Genomic DNA, 13,498 nt, shown 5'->3' on the forward strand with positions numbered 1-13,498 from the left:
GTTTTCTATGCCCTTCATGATCTTGAAGGTTTCTATCATGTCTCCTCTAAGTCTCCGCTTTTCCAGAGAGAACAGCCCCAGCTCTTTCAGCCTGTCAGTATATGAGTGTAGTAAGTTCGTCAAGCAAGATCTTCCTTTGCTAAAGTCGTGCTGGCTGGTCCTCATCAGATTGTGTCCGTCAAGATGATCAATGATGCGGTCCTTTATCAGCGCCTCTACCATCTTTCCCAATAGTGAGGTCAGACTCATGGGTCTGTAGTTTTCTGGATCTCCCCTCGTACCTTTCTTGAAGATTGGCATAACATTTGCTACTTTACAGTCTTTCGGAATCCTTCCCGATTTCATCAACAGATTGGCTATTAGTTGGAGCAGTTCAGCTATAGCCCCTTTCAGTTCCTTGATTACCCTCAGATGGAGGTCATCCGGTCCCGTAAATTTATTGTTTTTAAGCCTATCAATCTGCCTGCAAACCTCTTCTAGACTGACCGTCAACCCTGTCAGATTCCCGTCTTCGTTTCCTGTGTATAGCCTGTTGGCTTCTGGTATGGTGTGTATATCCTCTTCAGTAAATATAGACGCAAAAAATGTGTTCAGTTTGTCGGCGATGGCTTTGTCCTCCTTTAGCACTCCCTTTATTCCATGGTCATCCAACGGCCCCACCGCTTCCTTCGCGGGTCGTTTCCCCATAATATATCGAAAGAACGGCTTGAAGTTTTTTGCTTCCTTGACTATTTTTTCCTCGTAGTCTCTTTTGGCCCCTCTTACTGCCTTATGGCCCCTGCTTTGATGTTATTTGTGTTTTTTCCAGTTTTCATCCATTTTTGACCTTTTCCATTCCTTAAATGAAGTCTTCTTGTCTCTGATTGCTTCCATCACCGCCACAGTGAGCCATGCTGGTTCCTTGTTCTTTTTCCTCTTGGATCCCTTGTTGATATGCGGTCTAAATAGATTTTGCGCCTTGGTGGCTGTGTCCTTAAAAAGGGACCATGCTTGCTCTAGTGTTTTTACAGTGGTTATCCTCTTCTTAATCTTCTTCCCCACCATGAGTCTCATCCCATCGTAATTCCCTTTTCGGAAGTTCAGTGCCGTGGCCATCGTTCTGGATCAATGTTTTGTCCCTGTGTCCAGGTTGAAGTGGATCATATTGTGATCACTGCTTCCCAGCGTCCCTTCTACTTCTACACCTTGCGCCAGTCCTCATAGTCCATTTAGAATTAAGTCCAGAATTGCATTTCCTCTCATATTTTCTTTGACAAGTTGTTCCAGGAAGCAATCGCCTACAGCATCCAGGAGGTGGTGCTTAGATTCCAGTCTAACCTTGGAAAATTAAAGTCGCTCATGATAACTGCGTTGCCTCCCTTGCAGTTGTGTTTAATCTTGTCCATCATTTCTCCATCAGTTTCGTCAAACTGCCCTGGGGGTCGGTAGTAGATACCAATCTTCATATCCATTCCATTTGTTCCCGGAATTTTGGCCCATAGAGACTCTACCTTATTTTTCGTTTCCAGCGTGTTCTCTCCGGTAGACTCAATTCCCTCTTTGATGTGTAGGGCAATACCCCCACCTTTTTGACCTATTCTGTCTCTTTGGTATAGCTTGTATCCTGGTAGCACAGTGTTCCAGACATTTTCCTTGTTCCATGTTTCTGTGATGCCGATGATGTCAAGGTTATCTTTTTGTGTCATAGCTTCCAATTCCCCCATCTTATTCCTTAGGCTCCTTGCGTTCGTGTACATACACTTGAGTCTGCGGCCTGTTACTTTCTTGAATTTCCTTCCCTCTTGTGTCCCTTTTGATCCGTCAGTATTTCTGTCTTGCCTATGATCCGGTGAGTTTTCCCTGCTATCTTCCTGCATGGTATCCTCTGGGTATACTGTTTCCCAAACCATCGACTCTTGGTTGAATGTCGGCTTTCCCCTTCTTCCTAGTTTAAAAACTTCTCAATTTATCTCTTGATGTTGCTTGCAAGTAGCCTCATTCCATCTCCACTAAGGTGGAGTCCATCCTTCCTGTATAGCTTGCTTTACCCTCAGAACGTCATTCAGTTGTGCATGAAGTGGAATCCATGAAGTGCAAAAATGGCATTGTGAGACTCAAAAGTGAAGGGGAGGAATATGTAGAAGCTGATAAAGAAAAGGCTGAATTGCTTAACAAATATTTCTGTTCTATGTTTATAGCTGAAGTATCAGGAGTGGGAATGCAGAAGACAAGCGCAAATAGAGATGCAGGAGTGGTAGACCATGATTGACTTTCAGATGGTTATGCTCATGAGGAGCTAACTAAATTAAAGGTAAACAAAGTGATGGGGCCAGATGGTGTACATCCGAGGGTGCTGAAGGAACTTAAGGAAGTTTTGATGGCTCTGCTAACTGACCTTTTCAATGCTTCTCTAGAGTCTGGAGTGGTACCAGTGGATTGGAGAAGGGTGGTTGTGCTCTCTCTACACAAAAGTGGAAGGAAAAAGTAGGGAATTACAGGCCAGTAAGTCTGCCTTCTGTGGTATGCAAATTAATGGAAACTTTTTAAAACAGAGAATGGTGAAGTTTCTGGAATCTGATGGATTACAGGACTGGAGGCAACACGGATTCATTAGAGGTAGGTCTTGACAGACAAATCTGATCTTTGACTGGGTGACCAGAGAATTGGATAGAGGGAGTGCACTAAATGAGGTGTATTTAGATTTTAGCAAAGCCTATGACAGGGTTCCACACAGACATCTAATAAATAAACTGAGTGCCCTTGGTATGTGCCCCAAAGTGACAGACTGTGTCAGGAATTGGTTGAGTGGAAGACGACAGCCAGTAGTGATCAATGGAGATCGCTCTGAGGAAATGGATGTTACCAATGGTGTGCTTCAAGGCTCTGTTCTTTGGGAATGTTCTTTTAAACATTTTTATAAGCGATATTGCTGAAGGGCTGGCAGGTAAGATTTGCCTCTTTGCGCATGATACCAAAATCTGCAATAGAGTAGACCCTCCAGAAGGTGTGAATAACATGAAGAAAGACTTAGCGAAGCTTGAAGAATGGTCTGAAATTTGGCAGCTGATATTTAATGCTAAGAAATAGAGAATGACACGGGGAAAAAATCTGTCCCCGTCACAGCACCGTCCCCGGTCCACCATCCTCTGCACCGCCCCGTCATCGCCGTTCCCTTCACCGCCCCGTCACCGTCACGGCCATCCCTTTCACCGCCCCGTCACCGCCACTGCCATCCCATTCACTGCCCCGTCCCCGTAGCATCCATATAAGCCTCAGTACTGCGAAACACCATGAAGACAGAAGAGAGTCCTGCCACTACTACTACTGCACTGAGAATCTGTTTCAGTGCCTCTGCCCTGTAGTAAAAACAGAACATAAAATAAATCAATTGACTTGTCCTCCCTTGCAATGACGTGTCCCCCATGTTCATCTATAGCTCGAATAAGGTCAATTGTGCACACTAAAAATGCAGGAGGATCTGGAACGTGAGCGCAGGCAGGCAGTGATACAAAAACAGCAGACACCCGACCGATTGCAGTGTTCCGCCATCTCTTTCCCTCCATCTCACCTTAGATGTAGAGTATGCCGGCTTTCTTTTTCGCCCAGCCGCACATGCGGGTGCTCATTTGTTCAATATTCTCCTCTGACGCAACCGGAAACAGGAAGTTGTAAGAGAGGAGAAGATTGATCAACTCGAGCAGCCGCGCAAGCGCGGCTTTTTGAACACGTGCGGCTGGGCGAAAAAGAAAGCCGGCATACTCAACATCAGTGTTTTTCAACCTTTTATACCCGTGAACCGGCAGAAATAAAATAATTATTTTGTGGACCGGCAAACTACTAGGACTAAAATTTTAAAACCCTGTTTCCGCCCCATCTCCGCAATCTCGGTCACCTCAGTAACTATAGAAAAATAGACAAATATAGTGTAAAATATAGACAGCACGTTTTGATCATTATAAACTGACACGTTTTGATCACTAAATTGAAAATAAAATCATTTTTCCTACCTTTGCTGTCTGGTGATTGATTTCATGAGTCTCTGGTTGCGTTTCCTTCTGTCTGTGTATCCTTTCTTTCATTTATTTCTTTCTGCACTCAGGCCCAAGAATTGTCCCTTTCTATTCCCTCCCTCTTTCCTTCCTATGTCCTTAGTGCCCCCGGTGCCTCCTTCCCATGTCTTTAGTGCCCCAGTGCCTCCTTCCCATGTCCTTAGTGCCCCTTCCTGTCTTTAGTGCCTCCAGTGCCTCCTCCTCATGTCTTTAGTGCCCCCAGTGCCTCCTTCCCATGTCCTTAGTGCCCCTTTCTGTCTTTAGTGCCCCCAGTGCCTCCTTCCCATGTCTTTAGTGCCCCCAGTGCCTCCTCCCCATGTCTTTAGTGCCCCAGTGCCTCCTTCCTATGTCTTTAGTGCCCCTAGTGCCTCCTTCCTATGTCCCTCTCACTGCCTTCTACACTTTGTCCCACCCCCACCCCCGAATCCTGCCTGCCTACCTTTCTCCCTCCCTAGCCAAAGCCAGCCTGCTGCCTCCCTGCCGCTCAAAAAAAAAAAAAAAAAGCCTCCTTCCTTTTCCCCTGCTCTTACCACCATGCTCATGCTGCAGTGCAGCTACTAAAGCCGACAGGAAGTCTTTCCGACTCAATTCTGAAGTCGGAGAGGACGTTCTGGGCCAGCCAGGCAGCAATTGGCTGGCACAGAACGTCCTCTCCGACGTCAGAATTGACGTCGGAAAGACTTCCTGTCGGCTTTAGTAGCTGCAGCGTGAGCATGGCGGTACGAGCAGGGGAAAAGGAAGGAGGCTTTTTTTTTTTTTTTTCTTCATGCGGACCGGCAGAAATTCAACCAGCGGTAAGAAGGAGGGAGGGAGATGGCGGGGACCGCGCGATCCTTGATTGCCTCACTGCAGGGACAAGTCCATTCACCGCTCCACGGGGCGGTGAATGGCCTTGTCCCCGTCCCACAGAGGCCACTATTTTTTCTTCCCAGTTTTGGCGGGTTACCCTCGGCTAAACGCGGCTAGCCGCGGGTAACCCGCTACCGTGTCATTCTCTACTAAGAAATACAAGGTTGTGTATTTGGGCTACAAAAACCCAAAGGAACAGTACAGTTTAGGGGGTGAAGAACTTATGTGCACGACAGAAGAGTTGGACTTGGGTGTGATTGTATGTGATGATCTAAAGGTGGCCAAACAGGTTGAAAAGGTGATGGTGAAAGCTAGAAGGATGCTAGGTTGCATAGGAAGAGGAATGGTCAGTATGAAAAAGGAGGTATTGATGCCACTGTATAAGACTCTGGTGAGACCTCATTTAGAATATTGTGGGTAATTCTGGAGAATGCATCATCAAAAAGATATAAAAAGGATGGAGTTGATCCAGAGGAAGGCTAATAAAATTGTGCATGGTTTTCATCATAAGGCTTATGGGGACAGACTTAAAGATCTCAATATGTATTAGAGGAAAGGTAGAAGAGGGAAGAATTGATAGAGACCTTTAAATACTTATGTGGAATAAATGTGCATGAGTTGAGTCTCTTTCATTTGAAAGGAAGCTCTGGAATGAGAGGGCATAGGATGAAGTTAAGATGTGATAGGCTTAGGAGTAATCTAAGGAAATACTTTTTTACAGAAAGGGTAGTAGATGCATGGAAGAGGTGGTGGAGACAGAGACTATGTCTGAATTCAAGAAGGTGTGGGATAAGCAATTGGGATCTCTTAGAGAGAGGAAGAGATAATGGTTACTGCGGATGGGCAGACTGGATAAGCCATTTGGCCTTTATCTGCCATCATGTTTCTATGTTTCCATATGGTGTGAAATACAGCTTAGTTTGTGAAAAATCTTCCTCTTTCACATTCATTCTTCCCAAATAGTCTCTAAAACTGAGCAAATATATGAGCCAGGCCATTAATCTGAGCTGGGTCACCATGAGTTTGTTGAACCTTCAGAATTCATTGGGCTGTCTTAAATCCTTAACCTGTACAGAATACTGAAAAATCTACAAAATGGGTTCACCAAAGGCTGTTGCATCACTGAAAAGCCAGGACAAACATTCAGGAGGGGAGTTATCAACATAGGCAATGTTTAAGACATCTGATTTTACTGTTAATGCCAGTAATTAATAAGTAAAACTCATTGCATATATAATTGCATAGTAATTCTGCTATGAATCAAAGAGTGAAATTATTGAATATTTACCTGCACTCGTGCGACATGTAGATACATAATACAAGCCACCAGGAAGCATGTACAGAACACCAAGAGAATTAAGACTATGGTACTCCTAGAAGACAAAATAAAGTTAAATGTAATTTTACTGTAGAGTACTACAGCTACTGACTGTAGTTTTGTAAATGCACCCAAATTCCTATGTGAAACTCAAACATGAAAGTGGTACCAGTGGAAAACACTTTTGACTGTTATTTCAGTTTATGCAATTGTATATCAAGTTTCAAGTTTATTGTTTTCTTGATATCCCACAAATCACATAGTAACTAAGCGGCTTACAATAAAATCAACATCACTAAAATTAAAATTTAATCAAAAGTATTTAAACAAATGACGTACAACACAAAAGGGTAAAGGGAAAGAGCTCCAATTTATAATAGATAAATGAGGGAAGGGAAAGGCACATAAGTTAAGGGGGCGCTCTAGATGCTCATCATAGGTCTCCTGTATTACAAGATTTAAAAGCTCAGATATCTAGGAGAACGCATCTCTAATTAAAAAAATTCTTAAGGCCTTAAAATTATTGAGTGAGGTTCGAAGTCTAAGATTGCTAGGAAGCGGATTCCATAATTCGGGACCCTGAACTGAAAAAATGGAATTTTGAATAGAATCTAGAAATATCTCTCCAACCCCCCTCTTTTACGAACGCATAACGTGGGTTTTAGCGCCGGGAACGGCGGTAACTGTCCTGACACTCTCTGAGCGTCAGAGCAGTTACCGCCACTCCCGGTGCTAAAATCCACGCTATGCGTTTGTAAAAGAGGGGGAGGGGTAAATGTTGGAACTTCTAACCAATTTTGAGTGAGAGTTCACAATGTCCGGGGGGGGGGGGAGGTGGGGGGATTGGAGAGTAAGATGTTAAAAACATGAAATCTATGACTTTTAAAATTTAGATATCATATTTTTCGCTCCATAAGACGCACTTTTTTCCCCAAAAAAGTGGGTGGAAATAAAGGTGCGTCTTATGGAGCAAATACCGCCCCTCCCCCGGTACCTTTTTTTTTACTTCTGTTGGTCCAGCGCTATATCGGTAGGAGCTTTCCACACTCCTGCCCCTTCCTCACTGTACGGCTGTCCTCTCCTCCGGCAGAGATGTGCACAAGGCAGGCGCGAGCTTTTCGCGCTCCTGCCTGGTCCTGTGCTGCTCCCTAAATGGAACCATCAAGTGGCAGACCCAGGGTACGTGATACCCGAGTCCAATCATTTTTTAACCCCCCCATGTATAAAATATTTTTAGTAATTTTATGTATTTATTTTTATGTCCTGTCCTTCCTAGAGAGCTCAGAACAAGTTTCAGTTTAACATTCACCGTGTTACAATATAACATTACACAGGGTTACAACCTCTTCAACCCCATACCGGCGCAGTGGTATAAACAAAAAAAGACTTTTCCTCTCTCTTTTAGGTCCTAGCTCACACTTGCTGTCTAATACCAGCTTTGGCAGGATACACATCTCAAATCTGACATATCGTAACCACAAAATAGAAAATAAAATTATTTTCTAACTTTTGTTGTCTGGTCATTTTATTATTCAAATCATGTTGGTCCCAGGCTCTGGTTTCTTTTTTGTCTTCTGTTAACTCGTTCACCAGGGTCTCCTGCCCATTTGAAGTTTTCTTTTCTCTGTGGCTCACCATCTGTCTTCCATTTCTGTACCTTTCCATCTACTGCCATATCCAACATTTCTTTCCTACTGTCTGCTATTTATCTCTCTGCCTTGTGCCCTAGGTCCAACCTCTATTCCCCTCCGTGCATCTCTCCTTTCCTACCCTCCATTATCATGTGCAACATTTATAGATTAGCGCTCAGGATGGATTCTTTCAGAATCCATCTCATAGTGTCTATCAATTTGAGTCCCATCAATGAGCCACTCCTGTCTATGTTCCTCTGGCAAATTCACGCTAATACTACTACTATTAATTATTTCTATAGCACCACCAGATGTATGCAGCGCTGTACAGAGTCACATAGAAGACAATCCCTGCTCGAAAGAGCTTAAAATCTAAAGAACCTAAATGAAACCACCACCTGTAGCCATAACGTGCCCTACACACTATGGATGTTAAAGAGGAATTTGCAGAATAGCACTTAGGAGGCATATTGACATATATGCACATGTATGCTAGTATTCTAAACATTTACATGCGAAACATGCACATTAAAGTGAACACCTAGATTATAGAATCGCCCTGAAAGGGCATAGAACACATGCACTGCAATGTTTCAACATAATCAGGGTACTACATTAGAACTTATGGCTCAGGTCAACCTGGCTACATGCAGAATATCCCTAGAATTTTATTTATTTTTTTGCTCATATCAAATCTCTCAGTCATTGGCTATCAATGCATTTCTGATTATGTTTCCGGGCTGCTGCTGTTGCAAGATGCAACTTATCCCCTCTCCCCCTGATATCTGAATATCTGTGTCAGCTGCATACCATGCTAATATTCAGTGCCAGCAGCCGCATTGGTAACTGGACAAAGACAGAGCTACCTTTCTGCAGTTCTACCTGCCCATTAGCTATGTGGGTACCAGCACTGAACATTTCTGGTGCCCACATATGTCCTCCCTGAGTCCATTCATAGATCGCCCCAGCACTAATACAGTGTTGCTGAACATCTGGGGATAAGAACATAAGAACAGCCTTACTGGGTCAGACCAATGGTCCATCAAACCCAGTTGCCTGTTCTCACAGTGGCCAATCCAGGTCACTAGTACCTGGCCATAACCCAAGGAGTAGCAATATTCCATGCTACCGATCCAGGGCAAGCAGTGGCTTCCCCCGTGTCTTTCTCAATAACAGACTATGGACTTTTCCTCCAGGAAATTGTCCAAACCTTTCTTAAAACCAGATACGCTATCTACTCTTACCACATTCTCTGGCAACGCGTTCCAGAGCTTAACTATTCTCTGAGTGAAAAAATATTTTCTCCTTTTGGCTTTAAGAGTATTTCCCTGTAACTTCATCGAGTGTCCCTTAGTCTTTGTAATTTTTGACGGAGTGAAAAATCGATCAACTTGTACCCATTCTACTCCACTCAGGATTTTGTAGGCTTCAATCATATCTCCCCTCAGCCGCTTCTTTTCCAAGTCCATTGAGCAGCATTTAAGCAGGCAGGATCGCCTCCTGCCCATTTAAACTCCTTTCAATATATACATATTAGTTCTTATATCAGGTTTTGTTCCTCTAGTAGAATCATTTCATCGTGAAGGACTGCTGGATGCTGCAAAAGTCTAGGTTTAAAAAAAAAAAAAAAGTAGTACTAGAATCAGCAGTGTAGCAAGGGAAAAAGGCACCTGGAGGTGGTGGTATCCAGCATCACTGCACTGAGCGGCCCCACCCACACGCTTCCCCACCATATCTGCCAAACATACCTCCCCCTCCCTCCTATGTGCACCTCTTTAAATCTCCGCCGGCAGCGAACATCTTCTCCTACCTTCTTCTTGCACCAGCCTTAGCTTTCCCTCTGATATCACTTCCTAGTTTTGCGACTGGGATGCGATATCAGGAGAGCCGAGGACGTCACAAGCAGCAGGCAGGAGATGCCGCTTCCTGCCAGGGAAGATTTTGAAAAAGTGGGTGGGTGGAGAGGAGGAGCAGTGCCAGTACCCCTTCCACGATAGTGCCTGGGACGGACCACCCCCCTTGCCGCATCATTGACTGGAAATACAATGGCTCCTCCGATGCAACTTCCTGTTTCTGGTTGCATCGGAGACTTTTCCAGCAGCCAACGCGACGCGACTTCAAGGCTCCAGCTGCAATACAACGCATAGCCTTATAGAAATCGCCATGAAGAGAAGGTAAGGGGAAGAGAGGGAGGAAGATGCATGACTGGCCGGTGAGAGGGAGCTGCTGGACCGCGCGAAGGGTGCTGGGGTGGGGGGGATGGAGAGGAAAAGACGCTGAAGCAGCCTGAAGGGAACTGGGGAAGAAAGAGAGGGGAGAAGACGCTGGGAAATTGGGAAGAGAGAGTAGGGAGAAGACGCTGGGAAATGGGGAAGAGACAGTGGGGAGAAGACGCTTGGAAATGGGGAAAATAGAGTGGGGAGAAGACGCTGGGAAATGGAGAAGAGACAGTGGGGAGGAGACACTGGGAAATGGGGAAGAAAGAGTGGGGAGAAGATGCTGGGAAATGGGGAAGAGAGAGTGGGGAGAAGATGCTTGGAAATGGGGAAAATAGAGTGGGAGAAGACGCTGGGAAATGGGGAAGAGAGAGTGGGGATAAGACGCTGGGGAAGAGAGAGTGGGAAGAAGACGCTGGGAAAGAGGATAGATTAAGAATATTTGAATCGCTATCCCCTTTTGACTCTTCCTTATCAATCTCCCCTGCCTTTTCTCCTTACCTCCCCACCTCCCTTCCCCAATCCCATCCACTTTGGTTAACTCCTTCTACTTAAAGAACAATCTTCTCTCTAGGTTTGCAGGGACAGGGCGGTGACGGGGACCGAGCTCGCGGGGACGGGACGGTGACCGAACTTGCGGGGACAGTACGGTGACCAAGCCCATGGGGACGTGATGGGGAAGGGGACGAGCTCGCGGGGATGGGGCGGAGACGGGGACAAATTTTTCCCCTGTGTCATTCTCTATTCAGCACTGATGCTCTGTATTCCTCCTCCCAGCGCTAACATCTTCCTGTCCTTTGGTTTCGGGGGGATGTGGGGTTGGCATTAAAGTAGTCTGCACAGGGTTCTGCAATTGCTAAAGCCAGCACTGAATATCAGATGAACCCAGATAACTTCTTGCTGGATACTTAATGCAGGTAGCCAGATTAGGCCCAACACTAAATGTCTGCATTTAATTCAGCCCATGATATTAGCGCTTTAATGCTGACCGTCACGGACTGAATATTGATCTCTTGTTATTTTCTCATCGTATATCTTTCCATTGTAGCCATTGTATTGTACTCTAGTGAGGCACAACAGTAGTTTTTGGTCTGTTTTATTAGAATTTGGTGATATGGGCAACTCTCTTGTTTTCTTTATTGATGCCTCTTAGGGCTAGATTCACTAAGGGCACGGATCGGATCCGATTAATGAGGGATCTGATCTGATCTATGCCCGGGGGGGGCTGATTCATGAATCGCCCTCATGCAAATGAGGGCGATCAGAATCACGCTCCCAACCGAGCACCCGGATCACTCTATAGCAATCTCAAAGTATGCGCATACCATCTGTAGATGGTCTGCGCATGCTTAAAGCAGCAGCGACCTTTTTTTTTTTTTTTTACTCTTAACTTTTCTAACTTTTGCGAGCCCAGCGAGCCCGTGGTTTTAACTCGCTTTAAACCCGTGGGTTAAAACCACGGGCTCGCACTGTGGGGAAGGAGATCAGGGCAGAGTGCTGGAAAGTCAGGGGAGGAGAGCAGGAGAGTCGGGGCAGACAGAGCTGGAAAGTCAGGGGCTGAGAGCAGGAGATCGGGGCAGAGAGCAGGGTGGCAGAAGGCAGGGCAGTCAGAAAGGACCTAAGCGACTGGTCCTCAGCAGTCGCTTATTTTTGGATCGGTCAGCCCAGTCGGTGTCCCTCATTTTGTTTAGTGAATCGCTGCCTGCCTCCATTTGAATGCCGTTCCCCCTCATTTGCATGCGCGGATCAGAGGATGATCGTGACAGAAGTTAGTGAATCAGGTCGGAGTGAAATCGGGTCGCAAAGGGGTCGCAAACCGATCTGTACACGATTGGTTTGCTTAGTTTATCTAGCCCTTAGTGCTTCCTAGTTCATTGATGGTTAAAAGTATCATTGTAAAGATAACAATGGTCTGAATTCCATTAGAATGAACCAGCTAATTTAAGAGTTAAATAGATGTGTTTGTGTGAGATGGCCCTAGGTGAGCTGTTAAGTAAAATGAAAACATTATACTTACTGTGGAATTATTAGAAGGTAGACAAGACCAAATAAGGCAGCTAGTATCAGCGAGAGAATTACAGCACTGGTGAAGTATTCATCGTGGAGCTGGTGATACTGCAAAGGAATTTTTTTTTAAATGAAGCTACAAGCAAAAGGACAATAGTTTACAAAATGCAAGTACACAATTACTTTTTGGTAATATTTCTTCAAATTATTCCTATCAATTCAAGTCTATATCAAGGGAAAACTGAGTAATATTTAAAGCATTTGATTCACCCTTTACTTACGATTCCTATTATGTGTTTTTTTTTCTACCCCCCCAGCAAACAATAATGATATCCAAGCAGCAGTGAACAAGGGTAGATGGAGTATCTTTGATATCAGATTTTATGGGAAGACTCTATGGATACAGGCCTTGTCTATATGTCAGGGCAATCAGTCCATCGTCCTCTAACAAGGTGTCGCTGGAGCACAGTGCTAATAGTTTTCCAGCTGTATGCATCCAGAGATGCTCTCTAAAGGGCTATTAATTGTTTTGTTGGAATTTATATAGTCCAGTGGGGCAAAGGAATAGTCTAATGGTTAGAGCAGCCAACCTGAAGTTGTGGGTTCAAACCCACGCTGCTCCTTGTGACCCTGGGCAAGTCGCTTAATCCCCCCATTGCCCCAGGTACATTAGACCGATTGTGAGCCCGCTGGGACATTCAGGAAAAAATGCTTGAGTATCTGAATAAATTCATATAAACTGTTCTGAGCTCCCCTAGAAGAACAGTATAACAGTATAGAAAATTGAATATATAAATGCAATCATACATCTCTTTGTGGACTTGGAAAAATCACTCAGGTCACAGCTCAACTAGGGCCATTTTACAGAACCCTCACCATCACACTTGTAGAAACTCCCAAAGGTTGTTCAGAATGCATGCAGGGGGAACAACCATACCATATAGTACAGAGGTTCAGGGTAGAAACAGCTTTATCAACATTCAACTTGGCTATTCAGGTCTGGGGAGCAGAAGGCATATATATGTGTGTGTATATATATATATATATATGTGTGTGTGTGTGTGTGTGTTTGTATGTATATAAACACACACATATAGATAGATAGAAATAAAGCCTTTACCATAGGGACTACCATGCAAGGAATGGATATTTGTGGCTTATGCCTTTAAGTATATCAGATAGCGGGGACTATAGGTAAGAAAGAGCCACTGCATTGTTTGGCATGTCAATGAGGGCAAAAAGCCAAATATCCTCTAATAACAATAAGCTTTTACTCATTATGACAGGGGTTGTCATACAACAGATTACAAATAATTGGAAAAATTGGGATGGGCTGAATTATAGCTTTTGGTGGAACTCTTTGTGTCACATTTTCAAAATGGAAAGGATTATTGCCGTGCAGCAAGAAAGTTTTAAGAAATTTCAGGTTATTTGGGAGCCATTAACAAT

At 44.5% G+C, this 13,498-nt stretch overlaps 1 protein-coding gene across 1 annotated transcript in view; it reads right to left on the bottom strand.

Annotated features, from left to right (window-relative positions):
• Nucleotides 1-13,498, bottom strand: part of ADCY1 (adenylate cyclase 1) — a 562,816-nt gene that overhangs the window by 139,856 nt on the left and 409,462 nt on the right. The window contains exons 10-11 of the mRNA XM_033930390.1: nucleotides 12,060-12,157; nucleotides 6,166-6,250 (exon numbers count right to left, since the gene is read on the bottom strand). Coding sequence (XP_033786281.1) covers nucleotides 6,166-6,250; nucleotides 12,060-12,157 — 183 coding nt within the window. The remainder of the gene's footprint in view (nucleotides 1-6,165; nucleotides 6,251-12,059; nucleotides 12,158-13,498) is intronic.

The sequence above is a fragment of the Geotrypetes seraphini genome, chromosome 2 (assembly GCF_902459505.1).
Source record: "Geotrypetes seraphini chromosome 2, aGeoSer1.1, whole genome shotgun sequence".
Taxonomy (NCBI): domain Eukaryota; kingdom Metazoa; phylum Chordata; class Amphibia; order Gymnophiona; family Dermophiidae; genus Geotrypetes; species Geotrypetes seraphini.